Source organism: Cyprinus carpio, chromosome B13 (genome assembly GCF_018340385.1).
Source record: "Cyprinus carpio isolate SPL01 chromosome B13, ASM1834038v1, whole genome shotgun sequence".
NCBI classification, from domain to species: domain Eukaryota; kingdom Metazoa; phylum Chordata; class Actinopteri; order Cypriniformes; family Cyprinidae; genus Cyprinus; species Cyprinus carpio.
In genome coordinates, this window is record NC_056609.1 from 1,609,253 (window position 1) to 1,628,588 (window position 19,336).

The window sequence follows — 19,336 nt, forward strand, 5'->3', positions numbered from 1 at the left end:
GAGTCGTTTTGTTTCCATGACTTTTAACTTGCCTCGAGGCTTTTAATTTGAAGCCTGCCACCATCAGCCGAAAAATACCACCTCTGCCTAATACATGCACAGTTCGTGTCGTGTAAGTCACTCGATGCCTACATAGTCACCATGTCTCCTGACAGTGTGCTGTTATCGTCTGTCAGTGCAGAAGGTGTACGGTGAGAAGGATGAATTCAGCTAAAATCGAGCTAGTGGTGAGTTTCTAAATTCAGAAGCGCTGTCACAGTTCACAGTTTCATCCAGTTCAGCAGCTTTGAATTGATTCATTAGTAAATGATTGTTTTCTCATGAGTAATTTAGGAGAAACCTCTGAAACTGAGAACTCCTTTATATCTAAAGGAAAGAGCATCAATAACCTTTTATGTTCTGGTGTCTATATTGTAAAGTATTCTCTGGAGTACATGTGTATGGTAATCATTCAGTCCCATAGTAATGGTATATATACCAAATTACCATGACATTACTATCACCATCAGTGTGCCATGGTACCACCACAGTGCTTTTTTTTGTATTGATATCTTATCTTTCTAACAACTCTGCATAAACCCCTATAGTGGTCATGTTTACCACAGGAACTATCAGTGAGTGTACAGTGCTTGTTTGTTTATTTTATTGTAGGTCTACAAAGCACAGTGATCGATGGGCAATTTATATAATCCTGTGTAATGCTAGCAAATAAAATGAAGAATAATGCTGAATTGAAATGAACACGTATTTTACGCAATATTTATTTAAAATCCACCCAAAAAACGTTATATTATCAGCTGTATTTTAGAGAGCGGAGCTTGTCAATAACACAGTGTGTATGTTTGTAGTCTCCTAGGTAGACGTCAGTCTGGTGTCATGTGACCGAGGAGAGTACAGGAGCGTGTTGTGATTAGTGTAAGCGATGCATGTAAGGCATCAGCACTTATTCCAGACTGTCACATGCTCTTTTTGTACCGGTGTGAAATTCGGCGTACTCGGAGGTGTTTTCTCACATATTATGGTCTCTCTCTGTCTCTTGCAGCGTTGTGAGTCCTGAGTGTTTACTTCTTTCTTTGGGATCTGAGTGGACAGCGTCTCCAGGATGGCACACAGATTTTAAGAGCAGACAGGCGATAATCTCACAACATTCTAGTGAGTTCGAAAGCTGTTTTTCATGAGCTCTGTGTTTCTAGTGGTTTCTAGCTCTTTGAAATTCCTTCCTCTTTATTAGTGGTGCTTGCCAAGGGAAGCACGGACATGTATGATACGGTAAATCATGTGACATGCGAAGGTGAGGCATGCTGTTACTTTTTAAACCAGTGTGGGCACAACTGGACTAAACGGCAGACAACTTCTGAAATGCCTGAGGCAGAGTTTGTTATCCAAATGATTTGGTTTAATCATTAGGTGTCCACCTCTGAATGCATTTGTTGATTATTTCCAGTGATGATTTTGATCTTTTTCTCTCTTCTCCAGCATTAGTTTCTCCTGGTCACCCTCGCATATACAGTCCCCTGGATCCCTCCATTTCTCTCCCTCCGTCCCGTCTCTTTGAGGATGGATGGTCAGCAGTCTCTCCAGGCCAGCGTGAACTCCTCTTACATTCCCTCCTCCATGTGTGACGAAGAGAGTTCTGAGGGTGCGGCGTCTGGGGACGACTCTTCACCGTTGCTCTCCCGACAGCAGGCTGCGGGGTCCCTGGCGGCTCGTCACTGCCCGGAGGACTCTTACAATCTGGTGTACATCATCTTCTTTCTGATGGGCATCGGCTCTCTGCTGCCCTGGAATGTGTTCATCACAGCCAAACAGTACTGGCTCTACAAGCTCAGTAACAACTCCAGTCCCTCCGCTCAAGAGGAACCTCACAATGACCTCAGTGTAAGTGTCTCAACAAATTACTACGCTTTTATTTGTAATTTACAGAGGCTTTTATTTTGACAGCATCAAAAACATCAGCATCCTGCGCATCAGATCTTTCATCTTCCGTAGTCTCTGTTTAAATGTTCTGTTGATGAAATGATTAGGCATTAAACGTAAATGGTATACAATAAAAGTATTGAAGCGTTCGCTTTTCTATTATTCAAATTAAATTGTTTAAGATTTAGGTTTTGTATTGTTAGTTTTTGTATTGTTAGTGATAGAATGGTTTATGCTACAATGCTTTCTCATCTTATGTCAAAAAAAACGGGGGGTAATGCTATTTTAGTTGTTAAGGCATGGCATATTTGTGCCTGTATATTTGACAACTTATAGTTGTATAAAATATTAATTTACAAATCTGCTTGAAGTAACAAAATCTACGTTTTACTGTGAAATGTACTGATAACCACGACAATAATGCAGGTGGTAAAACAGAAATCAGAGTTCATCTGTGGCCTGTCCATAAAACACAGTGCAGAGGGTCACACACACAAACACAAAACACTATCAGGGTAACGCACACGAAACAAAACTCCCTACTGTACATTGAGAAGAAGCATAAATGAAATACAATCATATGTGACGAGTTCTGTGGGTTTTTTTCCCCTTAACTTATGTAGTAATACATACTTTTTACTTCCAAACACTCTACATTTGAAAGTATTTTACAATATGATTGAATTTAATGTGATTGTAAACCATTTACAGATTTTTCCTGGTAACTTACAGTAAGCCAATTGACAGGATTTTATTGTAGCATTTTTTAAGTGTTTTTTTTCCCTGTAAAAATGACCCAAATAAGGCACAGTGCAGCTTTGAAGAATAGTAAGTCATACACCATACATTGCGCAGTCATGTGCCAGCTGTTGCTAAAGTGTGTCAGATGACACAGAATGCATGAGTGTCACCTACTTGTTAGCATGCTGGACAGTTATTTAAAGCAGTCACAACATGTTTCTGCACTTTCTGCTCACCCCAGCATTCTCAAGGTCTTGTGATATTTGACAGAACTGAGGTTCCTTTCATATGCAGAAGCACAGGCTCTCTTTTGCTCCTTTAGTGTGTTCTAGAGTTAGTTACTGGGTAGAATCTGTCCTCTTCTGATAGTGACATGAGTTTGTGTTTTATAGTGTTAGTCTGCTGTTTCTTTCCTTCTTGACCTTTAGAATTGATGTGATTATGGCCACTGGCTGCTCTTTCATGTTTGTTTCTAAATAGGCCGAGGTGCGTCCTGGGATACTGCTTTTATGTTTGTATTTCCCTCTTGGTTGCAAGGGTGGCAAAGGCAGACCACAATATTTTAACCGTGAAGAAAAACCATCAGGTCTTTGAATGGGTTCTTTTATTGGAATCAATAAATGTTTTTAGTTGTCATAAACAGAAATCTGGTTATTTTTGATAATAAGATTAAAGTCATTAGAAGTGCATGTGTATTGATTTAATAATCATTTTCTGTTTGTCACTCTCACTTCTGCCCAGTCTTTGGTTTTATCCGACAGGACAGGAAATGCTGAGAGTGAAAGCGGATCATTTTATGAGACTCTTTTAAAGCATGTCCTTTTGTCATTTCATTTATGATAATTAAAGGGATAGTTCACCCAAAAATAAAAATTCTGCCTTCATTGACTCAGCCTCAAGTTGTTCCAAACATGTATGAGTTTCTTTCTCCAGTTGAACACAAAAGAAGACATTCTGGATAATGTTTGTAACCAAACAGTTTCTGATCCCCTTTGACTTTCATAGTATTTTCTTCAGTGGGTCAGTGGAGACCTGCAACTGTTTGCTTCCCAAACTTTTTTCAAATTATTGTTTGATTGGGAGCAACTTGAGGGTTAGTAAATGATGACTTTTACACCCTCCTGATGTTGTAAGACTTTGTTTGCACCGTGGACTTTAAAAGAAGATATTTTGAGGAAAGTCTCAGTAGTTTTTGTTCATACAATAGAAGTCGAAGGCAACCAAAACTGTTTGGTTACCAACGTTCTTCAAAATATTTTGTAAATGATAACATCATTTTCATATTTAGGTGAGAAATAAACAAATAAATAAAAACTCAAGCACTGCTTATGACTTTTTAGATGAAAAGCGTATTTTTCTGTCTAAAGAGTGAGTTTTCAGTGGCCGACATCTCGAGGTGACTAATACAAAGTCAATACACATATAACACAAATAATGACAGTAAACGAAACATACGTACAATTGCTGAAATTAACATTCATTGTACATAGGATCTCCCCAAAAATATTTGGAAACAGAAACGATCTTATCAAACGATGTGACATAGCAGGCGGGTAATCAGCCACAATCTGAAATAAAATGAAAGCTGCATTTGAATGCTCTTTGAAATACTTGACTCTGATTGGTCAACTGTGGTATTCTGCGATCAGATATGTGTGGGTATATCGACCTCAAACTAACTGTATAATTAACTGTTGGTTCAGGAAAACATTGCTCTGTGGCTGTTCATCTTTTATCAGTCTGCACTCATTATTATTACATAATAAAAGAACTCAATATATCATGCCCATTTATTTATAAAATATGTGTTATTTAGCAATAATGACTGGCATTGTCACTTACATCACTGTTTGTGCTACATGTATTAGGAGTACATATACACTTATGCTTTTTTTTTTGGTCTGGTGTGCAGGACTACTTTGAGAGTTACATCGCCATTGCTTCCACTCTTCCTTCTGTGTTGTGTCTCATCCTCAACTACCTCCTGGTCAACAGGTAAAAGAAACACAAAACACATATACAATTCACTTTCCATATTATCCAGTCAGAACAGGTGAGTTATGATTTCAAATGCTGTTAAAAATAAAGGTTCCAAAAGGGGGTTTTTGCAGCGATGCCATAGAAGAAACATGTTGGGTTCCCCAAAGAAACTTTCAGTGAACAAATAATTCCAATAATCTGAAGAACCTTTTGTGCATTGGAAGCTTCCATGGATGTGAAAGGTTCTTTATGGAACCATTGACGCTAACAAAGAACCATTGGTCACACTTTATTTTAAAGGAACACTTCACTATTTTCGAAAATAGGCTCATTTTCCAACTCCCCTAGAGTTAAACAATTAAGTTTTACCATATTAGCTTAGCATAGATCATTGAATCTGATTAGACCGTCTGATTAGCATCTCGCTCAAAAATGAACAAAGAGTTTTGCAATTTTTCCTATTTAAAACTTGACTCTTTTGTAGTAACATTGTGTACTAAAAACAGTGGAACACGAAAAGAGTCAAGTTTTAAATAGGAAAAATTGCGAAACTCTTTGTTCATTTTTGAGCGAGATGCTAACGGTCTAATCAGATTCAGTGATCTATGCTAAGCTAAGCTAAAAGTGCTACCGCCAGACCGGAGATCGGCCGAATGGATTCAAAAACTGTAAAAATCAACTGTTTATCTCTATGGGAATTGGAAAATGAGCCTATTTTTGAAAAAAAAAAAAAAATAAATAGTGGAGTGTTCCTTTAAGGTCCAGTTCTCATCAATAAACCATTAACTACGACTTTTGCCTCAATAAACTCCTAATTTGCTGCTTATCAATAGTTAGTAAGGTAGTTGTTAAGTTTAGGTATTAGGGATGTAGAATATGGTCATGCAGTATATGTGCTTTATAAGTACTAATAATATGTTAATAATAGGCATGCTAATAAGCACCTAGTTAATAGTGACAATTGGTCCCTATACTGAAGTGCTAGTTTGTCTTCCAATAAAAACCAAAAAGAGTTTGCAACTTCATGTGCAGCACAATCAAAGCATCTCTGGCTGAGCCTCAATTGAATCAGTCTGCACACACACAGAGTCCTGTTCAAGTGTACTGTGGTACCTTTGTAACTGTTGCCCATTCCTGTGCTCTCAGAGAATAAAGCCTCACTGTGTCCATTTTCAAACATTACATGTTTGTCTCCAGACTTCCCTTTTTTGTGGTTTTGTTGTGAACACTGGAGTCTAATTTTAAAGAGTCAAGACGAGTTGTAAATAAGACGTCTGTGGCCAGCAGGTATGGTAAAAACAAGCTGCTTGATGGACACACTGCTGTTTTGTGTGAAGACTAACTGGATTGGGATGAGCGGCTGGATCATACAAACTGGATGACAGAAATATTTCAGTGTTCACCCTCTGCATTGATGTTAACCTGTAACTCTCTGCAGACCACTCCAGGAGCTTTAACAGCATGTCAACAAGCCTACTCTGCAAAAAAAGAGATAATAATTAAAAAATTGGCAAGTGGAGGTGCAGCCAATGATTAGTGAATTGGGAGGTGGTGGTTAAGAAATTGGTTAGTTTATTTTGAGCCAGTGATTAGTTTCTTCTGCGGAGGCGTTAGTTGGTGATGCAAATAATGTATAGCATTATTGTGCTATATTATTGTATAGCCTTAATTTTTTTTTTGTAAACGAATCCGAAGTTTTTACTGACGTGGTCTGGCACTTCATTAAAAATAAAGTTCATCAAATATAGTTTATAGTTTGGTTTCTGTGTAGAACTGTGTTCGCTGCTCTTGTCATTTACCTAATATGTGCGTGAATCTGTGACTGTGAGCAGGGCTAAATAGACAGTGATGTAGAAGCAGGTGTTGATTTTCTTCTGCGGAGGCGGTGCTTATCCACTGTTACATCGTAAAGTGGCACATTCTTGTCGTTTTGGCAGATTGGCTTCAATATAAGCTGTTTTTAGAGTAACAAGAAAGTCTTGAGTTCTGAAACTTAAAGAATGTGACCTCTGATATATAAAAAGATCAAGTTCTCTGTTTATGACCCCTTTAAAAACATGCAAATGTTGGATTTTAATTCCATCAGCTGTCTCGACTCGAACGTTTTTCACACTGGCCTTTGTATCTCTTTCAGGTTTTCCTCTCAGGTGCGGATAATGTTCTCTCTCCTGGTGATCTTGGTTGTGTTTGTGGTGACCACAGTGCTGGTGAAAGTGGACATGTCTGGCTGTAGGATGCAGTTTTTTGGGGGAACGCTGGCCAGTGTGGCGCTGGTCAGTGGGGCGTCCAACATCTTCTCTGGCAGTGTGTTCGGTATCAGTGGCCACTTTCCAATGAGGATATCTCAAGCAATCATTTCAGGTACCAATACATTTTCCAGTAAGTGTTCATCCTCTTGAGTTGACTGAAAGGAAATCGGTGCTATTCATCTCAAAAAACAGCCAACGGCACAACATACAGTGGAGCCACAAGACTAAGCGTGTGTCTTTTGTCTTCAGGTCAGGCCATGGGTGGCACTTTGAGTGCATTGGCATCAATAGTAGACCTGGCTGCCTCGAGTGACGTGACCGAGAGTGCGCTGGTGTATTTCATCACAGCCGACATCTTCACTCTTGTCTGTATCCTCATGTACCTGCTGCTGCCCAGACTGTCTTACTCAAGGTGAGCGAGTTTGCTTGCATGTAGCACAAACCCAGTAAAGGTATGACATTTCTACCATTGCAATATAACGCTTGATAGCCGTTATGAATTTTCCTCCACAAATACAAAAGGAGCATTATTTTCTTCTGTTTATCTCATGAATATTTACCATATAAAAACCTCGCCACGTGATATTGACAAAGCTCTTTGTTGAAAGACGAGCTGAAAGGGGAAGTGTGGTGCTGGTAGTGAATCTATGAGTTTCATCTGTGGTCTGGGGTCAAACCTCAGTTTCGTGACACAGTTGTGATGTAGAGATCAGCAGTTGCTGATGTGTCAACATACTATTTTTATATGCTTGAGTTAGGGATCTTTCAAAATCCTACATCCACCAAACACGGCTTGATGTGCGCTGTCATTCACAAAAGGAGAAGTGTAGCAGAATCTCTTTTCCAGTACAATGACATTGAAAGGAGACTCTTTCAAGCACCTGAAATGTAATAAAAGAGACAAGGGCGTATAATTACAGTCCATGTGACTTTGGTATTATATTCCTAATCGTCTAAAACCATTTGATATAACTGTATGAAGAACAGCTGTCAAATATTATTCAGATTCAAAAATCATTGTGCAGAAAAAAGGCATCTTGGAGATTCTGTGAAATATCTCCTTTGTTCAACAGTAGAAAGCTTTAAAAGGTTTTAGAATAACAATGGGGTGAGTATATGATGATGAAAGTTATTGATGTAAATGCAATACTCAGAGTCACCGTTAAGTGGCACTAGAGCGCTGCATTTCTGACATAAAACTTAAAGAAAATTTATTGTCGTTAAATTATTACTTGATTAAATCATAAGAAATGATTTAAACAATAATGCAAGCGAATCACATTTGTTTTGTGTAAATCATTGCTTGCAAATCCTTACTTTCAAGAACCTATCATTGATTTCTATTCTGTTCAGTAATGAAAATAATGCTGTCATTCTGAATATATTCATTTGGTTCATGGTTTGGTTACACTACCTTTAAAAAGTTTGGTGTACAACTGATTGATTGATTGATTGATGTTGGTGGTGTTGTTGTTGTTTTTGTTTGTTTTGTTTTTTTTGGGGGGGGGGGGATTTTATTTGGCATGCATGCATTAAATTGATCAAAACTGACAGTAAAGAAATGTATGATATTACAAAGGAAAGGCTAGGCAAGTTTATTTATATAGCACATTTCATACACAATGGTAATTTAAAGTGCTTTACATAAAAGGAAGTAAAATAATCATAAAAAATAATCACAATAAAACAAGGAATTTAAAATTATTTAAAAATTGTTTTAAAATGAATTTAAAACTGTTAAAAATAGAAAATGACTATACATAAAAAACATTTCAATTAGTTCGGATGTAGCACAGTTCTCATTCAATAAATGCACAGCTAAACAGATTTAAATGTGACTAATGTTTTAGCACATCTGAACTCTTCTGGAAGCTGATTCCAGCTGCGGGAGGCATAGTAACTAAAGGCGGACTCCCCTAGTTTTGTGTGAACCCTTGGTATTTCTAACTGACTCGATCCTAATGATGTGAGTGCTCTGTTAGGTTTATATTCAGTGAACATATTTGCAGTATATTTTGGTCCTACATCATTGAGTGATTTATAAACAAGTAAAATTACTTTAAAATCAATCCTAAATGTAACTGGAAGTCAGTGTAAGGACCTGAGGACTGGTGTGATATGCTCAGATTTTCTGGTTCTAGTCAGAAATGGCAGCAGTGTTCTGGATCAGCTGCAGCTGCCTAATGGTCTTTTTGGGAAGGCCGGTGAGGAGACCATTACAATAGTCCACCCTGCTGGTGATAAAGGCATAAACAAGTTTCTCCAAGTCTTGACTGGAAACAAAACGTCTAATTCTAGCAATGTTTTTGAGATGATAGTATGCTGATTACAGGAGGAGATTATTTTGGAGGCCTGTAAATAATCAGAATCAGAAAGAGCTTTATTGCCAAGTATGCTTGCACATACAAGGAATTTGTTTTAGTGACATGGGCTTCAAGTACACAGAGACAACAACAACACATGGACCACAAAAAAAAATAAAAAAATAAATAAATACACATATGTAAATATAAATAGACAAATATTGAAAAATGAATATATTGTATGAACAGTGGTGCTATAGATCACAGAATGGAATAGAATATAGTGAAATGCAGGGATGTATTAGGATGGAGGTGGTAACAAATAAATATAAGGATATTGCACATTTTTATTGCATAAAGTGGGGAACATTTAACTGTTTATAAGGTAGTAATAATGATAAACAGAATGCGTGGAGCACCTTTCAGCACAATCCCTAGATATTCAAAAGACAAGTATTGACCAAATGACACTTGCTAACTTGATGGCATTACTTTTTGTTCCTACAGCAATCTTAGTTTGATGCATAATAGGCCGCAGATTAGATGGGTCAGCCATACGGCTTGAGAAGGCCTTAGACTTTCTATCACATGATAAAACAGAAATAGAGAAAGCTGCAGGCACACTGGGTTCCCGCTTGTTCTGTAAACATTTGTGAATGTTGCTGCTATCATAGCGGGGACCCGACACATATCACTGAGAGCTGCTATCAGTTGTTTTTGATTCACCTACAGCAGATGGAGGACAGTTTGGGCCCAGGTGTTGTGGCAGCGGCCGGAGAGCTCTCACAGGAGGAGGATGAGCTGGGCCCACAGGCTTTGGTGGCTGGGGGGCCTGCTGTTTTTTTAGTTGATATCTGGGGGCTTGCAGCGAAAGAGTGGGAGAGTTTGCTCCCAGCATACACCAGTTCCTCAATTTTCTGAGAGAAGCTTAGAAGTGGAGATGCTGGAGAGAGGGATAATGTGTCTGGTGTTTCCGGTGGCTGTGATATGTTGCCCTGGCTTCCCTGGCTGTTTTCCAGTAAGTTGTCCTTGGATGCTGAGTCTTGGAGCTCTTCTGATATATCACAGTCTGTCTGTGATGAGTTCTGTGGGCAGGGCTCAGCCGGGATTTTGTAGATGAGCAGTGCTTGTTGTGGCTGCGTGGTGTTATCAGTGTCCTTGTGGGAAGCTGATATGACTCGGAAGCTGATATGAAGTCCTGTTGTTCCAGGTGTGTGTGTGCCATTCAGGTTGAGTGGATTGGCACACACTACTGAAGGATGGCTGAGAGAGAAATGGATATTGTCCTTTAGCACTCTTGCACCAAGTTAGTTTGAGTGGATGCCATCCGGTTTAAACAGTTGTCTATGGCCCCAGAAAAGATTGAAGTTGTCGATGAAGTTGACTCCTTTTATACTTTTATACTCCTTTTATACTGCAGGTTCATTGTAGCCATGTATTCAGCCCAAGAAGCCGTGAAAACAGTTAGTTCCCCTTTCTGGGAGTGGTCCACTGATGAACGACTGAACTTCAAGTCTTCAAAGTGTTTCAAAGAGTTCACTGAAATCTTTCTGAAGGAGTTCTGACTGGTTGATGATCCGATTTGCAGTCTTGTGCTTTATTAGAATGTTCCAAAGTTCCTTGTTCATATCAGAGACAGTTGCTTGAGGAAAGCAGCATGTAGTTGTAATCCTGCTATTGATGTTTCTGATAATAAAGTTACCCACTATCAGAGTCCTGCATGGGCTCATCTGATTGGCGCTGTCTGCTCGAACTTGAGCACCTGTTAGTAGCGAGGTTAGCTGCTGGCTGATATGATCCATGTTCAAACTCATTTGGGGATTCCTCACCCACATTCGTTAAAGCTTCAAATCTGTTCTCAATGTGTATAGGGGTGGTAAAATACCAGTGTTTGCAAGCCTTGTCATAGCTGTATCTGGGGTAGAGCATGCTACCGCAGCAATATGAGAAACTCGGGACAATCTGATGTCTCGAGTGCCTTTGGGTCTTGCTTCCTGTTGTGCCATCGATTAGTGTGTCGATCAGTTTCGGCTTGTGCCTCTACGAGGGATATAACGATTAACTGCGAGCCAGTTGAAAATCGATTAAAATATGTGACGATTCTAATCGGTTGAGATGCTAAACAAATTGCGTTTCATTTAGGAGTAAGAGTTTATATGAATGTATGTCTGAGGGGGACTTACTGTCTTTAGAAAAGTTTAGATGGTATTTTTCTTTTCATCTTGCCTCTGTATAATGCATATTAAAGTTCATAAGTGCAGCGCTGCTTTGTTTACAGCAGAATCCAGGGAAACGCTTTAAGCTCCACCTGCTGGCAGAGAGTGAATCTGTGTCTCATTCAGCACGTCCGCTGTTTCATGCAGATATTTTTATGTATAGTTTCACAAAACTGAAGTCAAACCATTCTGTTTTTGCTTCAAAATTTTTAAATTATACAATCTAATTTAAATTAAAAACTGCTCATGTTGCATGTATGCAGCATCTTTGTTTGGATCATGATTAAAATGCAGTGGTTGCCTCTGATTTTAAATGGAAAGAGCACAGACAAAGCCTTATTTTGTTTAAATGAAGATAATTATTTTATTTGTGTTATTATTTATTTGATTTGGGGCTTGTTTTAAAATTTCAATTTAGTTTTGTTATTTATATTTACATTCTATTTAAATTTAGTCATTTAGCAGACGCTTTTATCCAAAGTATAAAAATGAGGACAATAGAAGCAATCAAAACCAACAAAAGAGCAATAATATGCAAGTGCTATATTAGTATATTATTATACTTATATTTCAATTTCATAAAGAAATGTACAGCATTTTGTCCAAGCAATAATAAAAGGACACATTTAATTCATAATTTGTCTTAAATATCTTTTTTTAAAAAAAAAAAAAAAAAGTGTATCGAATCGTGAATTGAATCGAAACGAATCATGAGTTGAGTGAATCGTTACATCTCTATTCTCTACACTTGGTATTAACTGTTTAGATTCACTAGATTCACAGGACTCACTGGCTGTATGCTGAGGGGGTCCGTGATGACGATCTGCTGTGTGTTCCGCCTGTTTTGGAAGTCCAGCATATAACTTTGTTTCAAGAACCGCAATCCTTTGTAGGACTCTGAGGCAGTTCATGCAGCAAGTAGATTCCACAAAAGGCATTTTCTTTCTTGTCTGTTTGAATGTAGGCAGCTGTGTTTTCCATCTCCGGAATGTAAGCTGCTGGCAGTGCGAGGCAAAGAGTCTTCTTTTTCATAGTATTATTATTAATATTTTAATCTCAAATAAATGTTGTTCTTTTGAACTTTCTATTCATCAAAGAATCCTGAAAAAATGTATCACAGTTTTCAATCAATCGATCAGTCAGACTTTACAGCTGTTTTCAACATTGATATTAATAATAAATGCTTCATGAGCAGCAAATCAGCATATTAGAATGATTTCTGTGATCAATCAATGATCATGTGACAATGAAGACTGGAGTAATGATGCTGAAAATTCAGCTTTCTTGTTACTTACAGCTTACTGTATTTTTGATCAAATATAAGAGACTTCATTAACAAAAAACAAAAATAAACTTAAGAACCCCAAACTTTGAAACAGTACTGTACATACGTACATACATGAATGTTTGTGGTCCATTCCCATTTCTGGAATAAGTTGGAAAAGAATAAAGCAATAAACTCTTTTCCACACACTTGGTAAACAAGCCTTGGCAGGGTTAACAGATGAGTGTACATATCATAATCTGCACACTGTACATATCAGTGCCACACACTGCACTTTAACTCCAACACAGTTCAATACTGGACTATACTGGACTAGACGGGGGCGCATGCGCAAGTGCTGACCCCAGACGCTGGTATGCTCGTGTGTTTGCTTTAAACTGTTTAAACAGTCCACGTTTTAAAAGCAATATGCTTTTTAAGATAATCGTTGTGTTCTGGATTCTAAAATGCGCTATAGACTGTGTGTCTGCGTTGGGAGATGGAGTGGATTCGGGAAATCTAAGGAACAACGGACTAATGAGGACAATGATTTACAGCCGCGAAGATCTGTTGAGATTCCGACACAATGTTTGAACCCCACCAAAGTTCTTTCATGAACCTTCCGAAATAGTTTGTTCCATCCACACAACAAATAGAAAGAAGAAAATAAAACGGAGGGGCTCTAGAGGCGGAATCCGTAACAGACTTAAATCTCGCGGCAGTCGGTTTCCTCTTCCTACAATAACTTTAACTAATGCTTGTTCGCTTCAAAATTAAATGCTTGAACTTACAGCATTGGTGAAATATAACAGAGACTTTAAAAGAGCTAACCTGATCTGCATTACGGAGACATGGCTGACGGAGGCGATTGACAACCAAATTGCCTTCTTGCAGAATGATCAGCAGAAAGTAAAAGAGTTAAACAAAGCAGTAAAACGTAAGATAAAAGATGCACAGAATGAATATAAAGAGAATGTTGAAGAGAAATTAAAAACAGGGAATGTAAGAGATGCAAGGAAGGGTTTGAATACAATGATGGGCAGACAAAAGAAAAGAGTTCAAAAACATGAAGACCCTCATTGTCTTGCAAATAATCTTAATATTTTTTATTCACGATTTGATGATGATTGTAATGATGATGATTTGTCTGTAAGTAATGCATTAATGATGACCATGACTCAATCACAGCCTATGATTATACAGGAGAGGGAGGTTGTCACAGTGCTTCATAAAATTAAACCGTATAAGGCACCTGGCCCAGATGGCCTGAAGGGGAAAGTCCTGAAAGAATGTGCAGCACAACTTGGACATGTGTGTACAAGGTTATTTCAAATCTTCCTGGACAATGGTTTTGTACCATTAGCCTGGAAGAATTCCATTGTCATCCCGGTGCCGAAAATACCTAATGCAATATCTCTCAAAGACTTTCGCCCAATCGTACTCACATCTATTCTGTGTAAATGTATGGAGCGCATAGTATGTAAGGAACTGTTATCCCAAATCGAGACATGCATAGACCCCATGCAATTTGCCTATCAGGCAAATAGGAGCACTGTGGATGCCTCTCTCACTCTTTTAAATAAGGTTCAAAATCATCTAGATAATTCAAATTCCTATGTTCGAATACTCTTCATGGATTTCTCATCCGCTTTTAATACTGTCCAACCTCATCTTCTTTTAAAGCGCCTCTATGAGTTAGGTGCTAGTAGTTGGATGATTTTATGGATTAAGGAGTATTTAAAAGGTCGCCCTCAGCGAGTTTGTGTTAATAATGTTATGTCGGATTGCTTGGTTTTAGATACTGGGGTACCTCAGGGATGTGTACTGTCTCCAATACTTTTTTCCGTATACATAAATGAACTGAAGTGCAATGACGATAACCTTACCCTTATAAAATATGCCGATGATATGGCATTGGTTTCATGTCAGAAAGAAATGAACTGCACCTCATATTTCGAGTACATTGACAGTATTATCTGTTGGTTTGAGAGTAGCTTTTTACAACTTAATATTGAAAAGACAAAAGAGCTATGTTTGGGAAATCAGTTGAAAAGAGTAGATACCGTATCTGAATATAAACCAGTTGTCATAAAGGAAAAAACTGTAGAGCAGGTCTCGAATTTTAAATATTTGGGTACAATTATAGATGAGAAACTTAATTTTGAAAGTAATGTGGAGTACATTCATAAAAAAGCACGACAACGCCTGGGTCTCCTCAGGAAAATGAGAAGCTTTAATATCGGTCAGCAGACCCTAACTATGTTATATCGATCAATGATTGAGAGTATTCTCACATATAATATTGTTTCATGGTATGGCAATCTAACATTAAAACAAAAGAATAAACTCTCACAAATAATTAATCAAGCAAATAAGATTACTGGACAAATACAACAGCCATTTACATTTACATTTACATTTAGTCATTTAGCAGACGCTTTTATCCAAAGCGACTTACAAATGAGGACAATGGAAGCAATCAAAAACAACAAAAGAGCAATGATATACAAGTGCTGTAACAAGTCTCAGTTAGCCTAAACGCAGTATACGTAGCAAGGGCTTTTAAATAATATAATAAATAAAAAGAAAACAGATAGAATAGAAAAAGAATAGAGTAAGCTAGTGTTAGAGGTCTTTTTTTTATAATTGTATAATAAATGAAAAGAAAATAGATAGAATACAAAAAGATTAAAAAGGTAGTTATTTTTTTATTTTATTTTTTAATAGAATTAGAATAGTGAGTGCAAAAGTTAGAGGGTCAAATAAAGATGGAAGAGATGTGTTTTAAGCCGATTCTTGAAGATGGCTAAGGACTCAGCTGCTTGGATTGAGTTGGGTAGGTCATTCCACCAGGAGGGAACATTTAATTTAAAAGTCCATAAAAGTGACTTTGTGCTTCTTTGGGATGGCACAATCAAGCGACGTTCACTTGCAGAACGCAAGCTTCTAGATGGCGCATAAGTCTGAAGTAATGAATTTAGGTAAAGGGGTGCAGAGCCAGTGGTGGTTTTGTATGCAAACATCAATGCCTTGAATTTTATGCGAGCAGCTATTAGTAGCCAGTGCAAATTGATAAACAGAGGTGTGACGTGAGGTGTGACACTTCAGAGCTTGTTCGATCATTTCATGGGTAAAATGGCAATTGCGATTTTTAAAGATAACACACATCCTCTTCACTCTGCTTTTGAATTGCTCCCATCTGGACGTAGACTAAAAATTCCCTTGGCTAGAAAAAATGTCTATAAAAGATCTTTTCTTCCATTGGCAGTGATTATCTTGAATCGTACAGTATTTTAATTGAAACAATAGAATGGCTGTTGATATTTTTAATTTTTCTTTCTTACAGTGTTTAATTATAGAATTGTGTTGTTGATGTGTGGTGTGATTTCTAAGCAGTGAATGTATGTTACAGTGTCAAAGAACAATTTCCTCTCTGTGAAAACAGACTGGACAATAAAGTTCAATCATATGTACACACTGCACTTAATACAGTAATCTATCTGCTACCACTGGTGATGCAAAATTTAATCCAATTCAGACGAGAACAGAAACAACAAATCATAACTTGGAAATAAAGTTCTGGATAATAATAACAACCTTCAAATATAGAAAATGTAAATCCAATGTTAGTACATTTTTAATAACAATCCATTTATGATGGATTGAACCCAACCAGTATTAATCAAAACATTAATACAATTGTAATTAAAACAAACAATTATTCTGTTCGAATCAAACGTACCAAAATATTAAGTATTAAAATATTAAAATATCAAAGTATCAAAGTATCTGAATTTCAAGGTATCTGAATTTGAATAAAAACCTGTAAGAGTTCTAAGTCTGAGTCTAAAAGTTGTCGAGTGAAGCCAAAGAAGAGGAAGTGAGCTGAAAAGATAGAAAGACCAGAGTCTCAGAAAGTCAAACCCTACTCTATCTTGCAGAGTCTATCTTATATACTGTTGTTCCAGACATAAGTCGTCATCTGGCTATCACTAATAACAGCTGACCTTTAAAAATAGTCTAGTCAATGTCTCGATTTTGGACTTCTTCCTCTTTTAGATTCAAAGTATCATACTGATAATTCTAAGAAATATTGATACAAAAGAACAATACGTGCAGTTCAACTTCATATGCAAAACAGACTACGCAGTTAGAAATACTGTGAAATTACATATGAAATATACCATAAAGTTTACCAAAAACATTTTGAATATAAAAATGAAACCTGTTAATATATATATATATGAGACCGATCACTACCATGAAATATTAATTTTTAACTTTTGAAATGAAACTTATCATTATGAATAGAACACATTTTGAGTATGTGACTTCTCAGAATCTCTCAACAACACTTGGGTTTAATTTAAATACGTGGACTTCTCAGAATCTCTGTCACCATGTGGATTTCTTAGAATCTCCACACACCAACTGGTTTCCATCCAATGCACATTTTGACATTTTGTGTACCCAGTTCATGTATAATATGCTGCACCTGCTTTATTTTGTGTATATATGTGTAAATATTGTAGAGCATTGGTCTCAAACTCAATTCCTGGAGGGCCACAGCTCTGCACAGTTTAGCTCGAACCCTAATCAAACACACCTTATTCAGCTCATCAACTACTTCAGGATCACTAGAAACTTCCAACCAGGTGTGATTTGGAGCTGGCTGGAGCTAAACTGTGCAGAGCTGTGGCCCTCCAGGAACTGAATTTGAGACCGATGTTGTAGAGTGTGTACGTACTGTGTATAATGTGAATTGCTAACTGTATATAATGTAAAAGGTCAAGGATCATTATCAGACGATATTCCAAATTACCAATAGCAGTATTATATCAGATATTTAATCAGTATTATTCTTAAACTATGTCTAATCTTGACACAATGAGGGTCTAAGGGGGTCTTCTATTTAATACAAGTTTAGCTAAGTCACAACACAACTTTTTAAACAAAACACAAATGACAAAATTATAAAAGATTTGAATTTTGTGAACAAATTTCAGCTTAAATGATAAAACAAATTAAAAACCAAAAATATATGTAAATAAATGCAATCATCGTTATCAGCGAAACCATTGATTTAGTGTCTGGACACCACCTAAACACATTTGATTTTGAGCCACGCAACAAAATTGTAATTCAGAAATGGAAAACAGGTTTTTACAAAGGTCATATTATTTTATAGGAATCTATTGTGTTTAATAGAAATAGTAATGCAAGATTTTTTTTTTTTTTTTTAAGAATTTCACCCTAAATGGTGACTAAATATTACTAAATAAATATTAATAAATAAATAATAACTGCAATTAGTGAAACCCTGCATTTCAGTTTTCAGATAGTTACATCTTAGACTAAACAACATTTTAACATTTCAGAAGCAGAAAACTAGTTTTTACAATATTCATATTATTTTATAGAAATGCTAACAAAAGATTTGATAAATATGGTTGGTAAGCAAACAAACAAATAAATAATTAGTGAAACCATTTATTTCAGCTTCCAGACAGTTACACCACCTGAACATTTTTGACTTTAGGCCCCACAACAAAATTTTAATACAGGAAGGGAGAATATGTTCATCGCAGTGAATGTCTCTATGAATTGTATTTTGTGACATTCCTAATCATAACAGCAGAGCGTCTGTCTGTCCAACTCTCTTTCAGATACTACATGGAAGTAGCTGCTGTACCCTGTAGTGAGTCTAACAGCCACAGCAGCCGCTCGGACTCGTCCTCTGGATCCGTGCCGCCCCTCAAACCCATCCTGAAGAAGACCTGGGTTCTGGGCAGCTGCGTCTTCTACGTTTTCTTCATCTCCATCATGGTTTTCCCTGCTCTTTCCTCGGGAATCCAGTCCATGAATAAAGACTCTGGAAACCCTTGGGCTACCACATACTTCGTGCCTCTGACTAGTTTTCTGCTGTACAACGTTGCAGACTTCTGCGGCCGCCAGGTCACGGCCTGGTTGCAGGTGCCGGGTCCCACCAGCCGCATGCTGCCATTGCTGGTCGTCTCCAGAACCGCCTTGGTTCCTCTCTTCATGTTCTGCAACTATCAGCCCCGGTACCATCTGCACAATGTGTTCTTTGCACATGACCTCTTCCCCGTGGTCTTCATCTGTCTGCTGGGGATTTCACTGTCACTTTCACTTTCAAAAAAATTGCATATCTAACATCAAATAAATAATTAAAAATATTAATCATAGAAACCTGTCATTATACAATTGTCACCTTTTTTTCTTTTTCAAAATGAAAGCTTGTTTTAATAAAATCAAAATAGTTGTGATGCACCATGTACCTCTGCAGTGTCTACTATCTTTAAGAAAATATTTCAAAATATGTAATTTTAAGACATTTGTTTCATTATTATTATTTTTTTTTGTGATTTAAGGGTTAATTAAATATTAAGACAATTAAAAACATACAGTAACCTTAAAAATTTCACACTCCTGACCTATTAATGTAATAAATTATTATTGTCACCTCACCTCATCTCATCTCCGCCTTGCATGAAGGGAAGTTCGGATCATTTTACTGATTCGGATCTTTGAATCTCGTTCGGCAAAATGAACGAATCCCTCTCAACTCATTTCGTTCATTTCAGCAGATTATTCTTAAAATTCCCAAACACATATATTTAATGCAATCACGGCCAAATTATAAAA

General features: G+C 37.2%; 1 protein-coding gene across 3 annotated transcripts; it reads left to right on the forward strand.

The window, feature by feature from the left end:
• The first annotated feature begins 34 nt into the window (after window positions 1-34).
• On the forward strand, window positions 35-18,912 carry slc29a3 (solute carrier family 29 member 3). Of its 3 annotated transcripts, none has more exons than XM_042736215.1 (8): window positions 35-227; window positions 849-928; window positions 1,043-1,152; window positions 1,477-1,878; window positions 4,571-4,653; window positions 6,773-6,999; window positions 7,137-7,299; window positions 18,337-18,912. In XM_042736215.1, exons 4-8 carry the CDS (start codon window positions 1,558-1,560, stop codon window positions 18,842-18,844), a joined length of 1,302 nt encoding a protein of 433 aa, XP_042592149.1. In that variant the 5' UTR covers window positions 35-227; window positions 849-928; window positions 1,043-1,152; window positions 1,477-1,557; the 3' UTR covers window positions 18,845-18,912. The 3 variants fall into 3 exon arrangements, with proteins under 3 accessions (XP_042592149.1, XP_042592150.1, XP_042592148.1); XM_042736216.1 differs by having other exon boundaries at window positions 849-915; XM_042736214.1 differs by lacking the exon at window positions 849-928.
• The last annotated feature ends 424 nt before the right edge of the window (window positions 18,913-19,336 follow it).

Excerpts from the sequence above, each read along its gene's own strand:
- slc29a3 (XM_042736215.1), top strand. The coding sequence starts at position 1,558 with ATGGATGGTCAGCAGTCTCTCCAGGCCAGCGTGAACTCCTCTTACATT. Across the intron at positions 4,654-6,772 it reads AACTACCTCCTGGTCAACAG|GTTTTCCTCTCAGGTGCGGA; the intron begins GTAAAAGAAACA and ends TATCTCTTTCAG. Across the intron at positions 7,300-18,336 it reads CCCAGACTGTCTTACTCAAG|ATACTACATGGAAGTAGCTG; the intron begins GTGAGCGAGTTT and ends ACTCTCTTTCAG.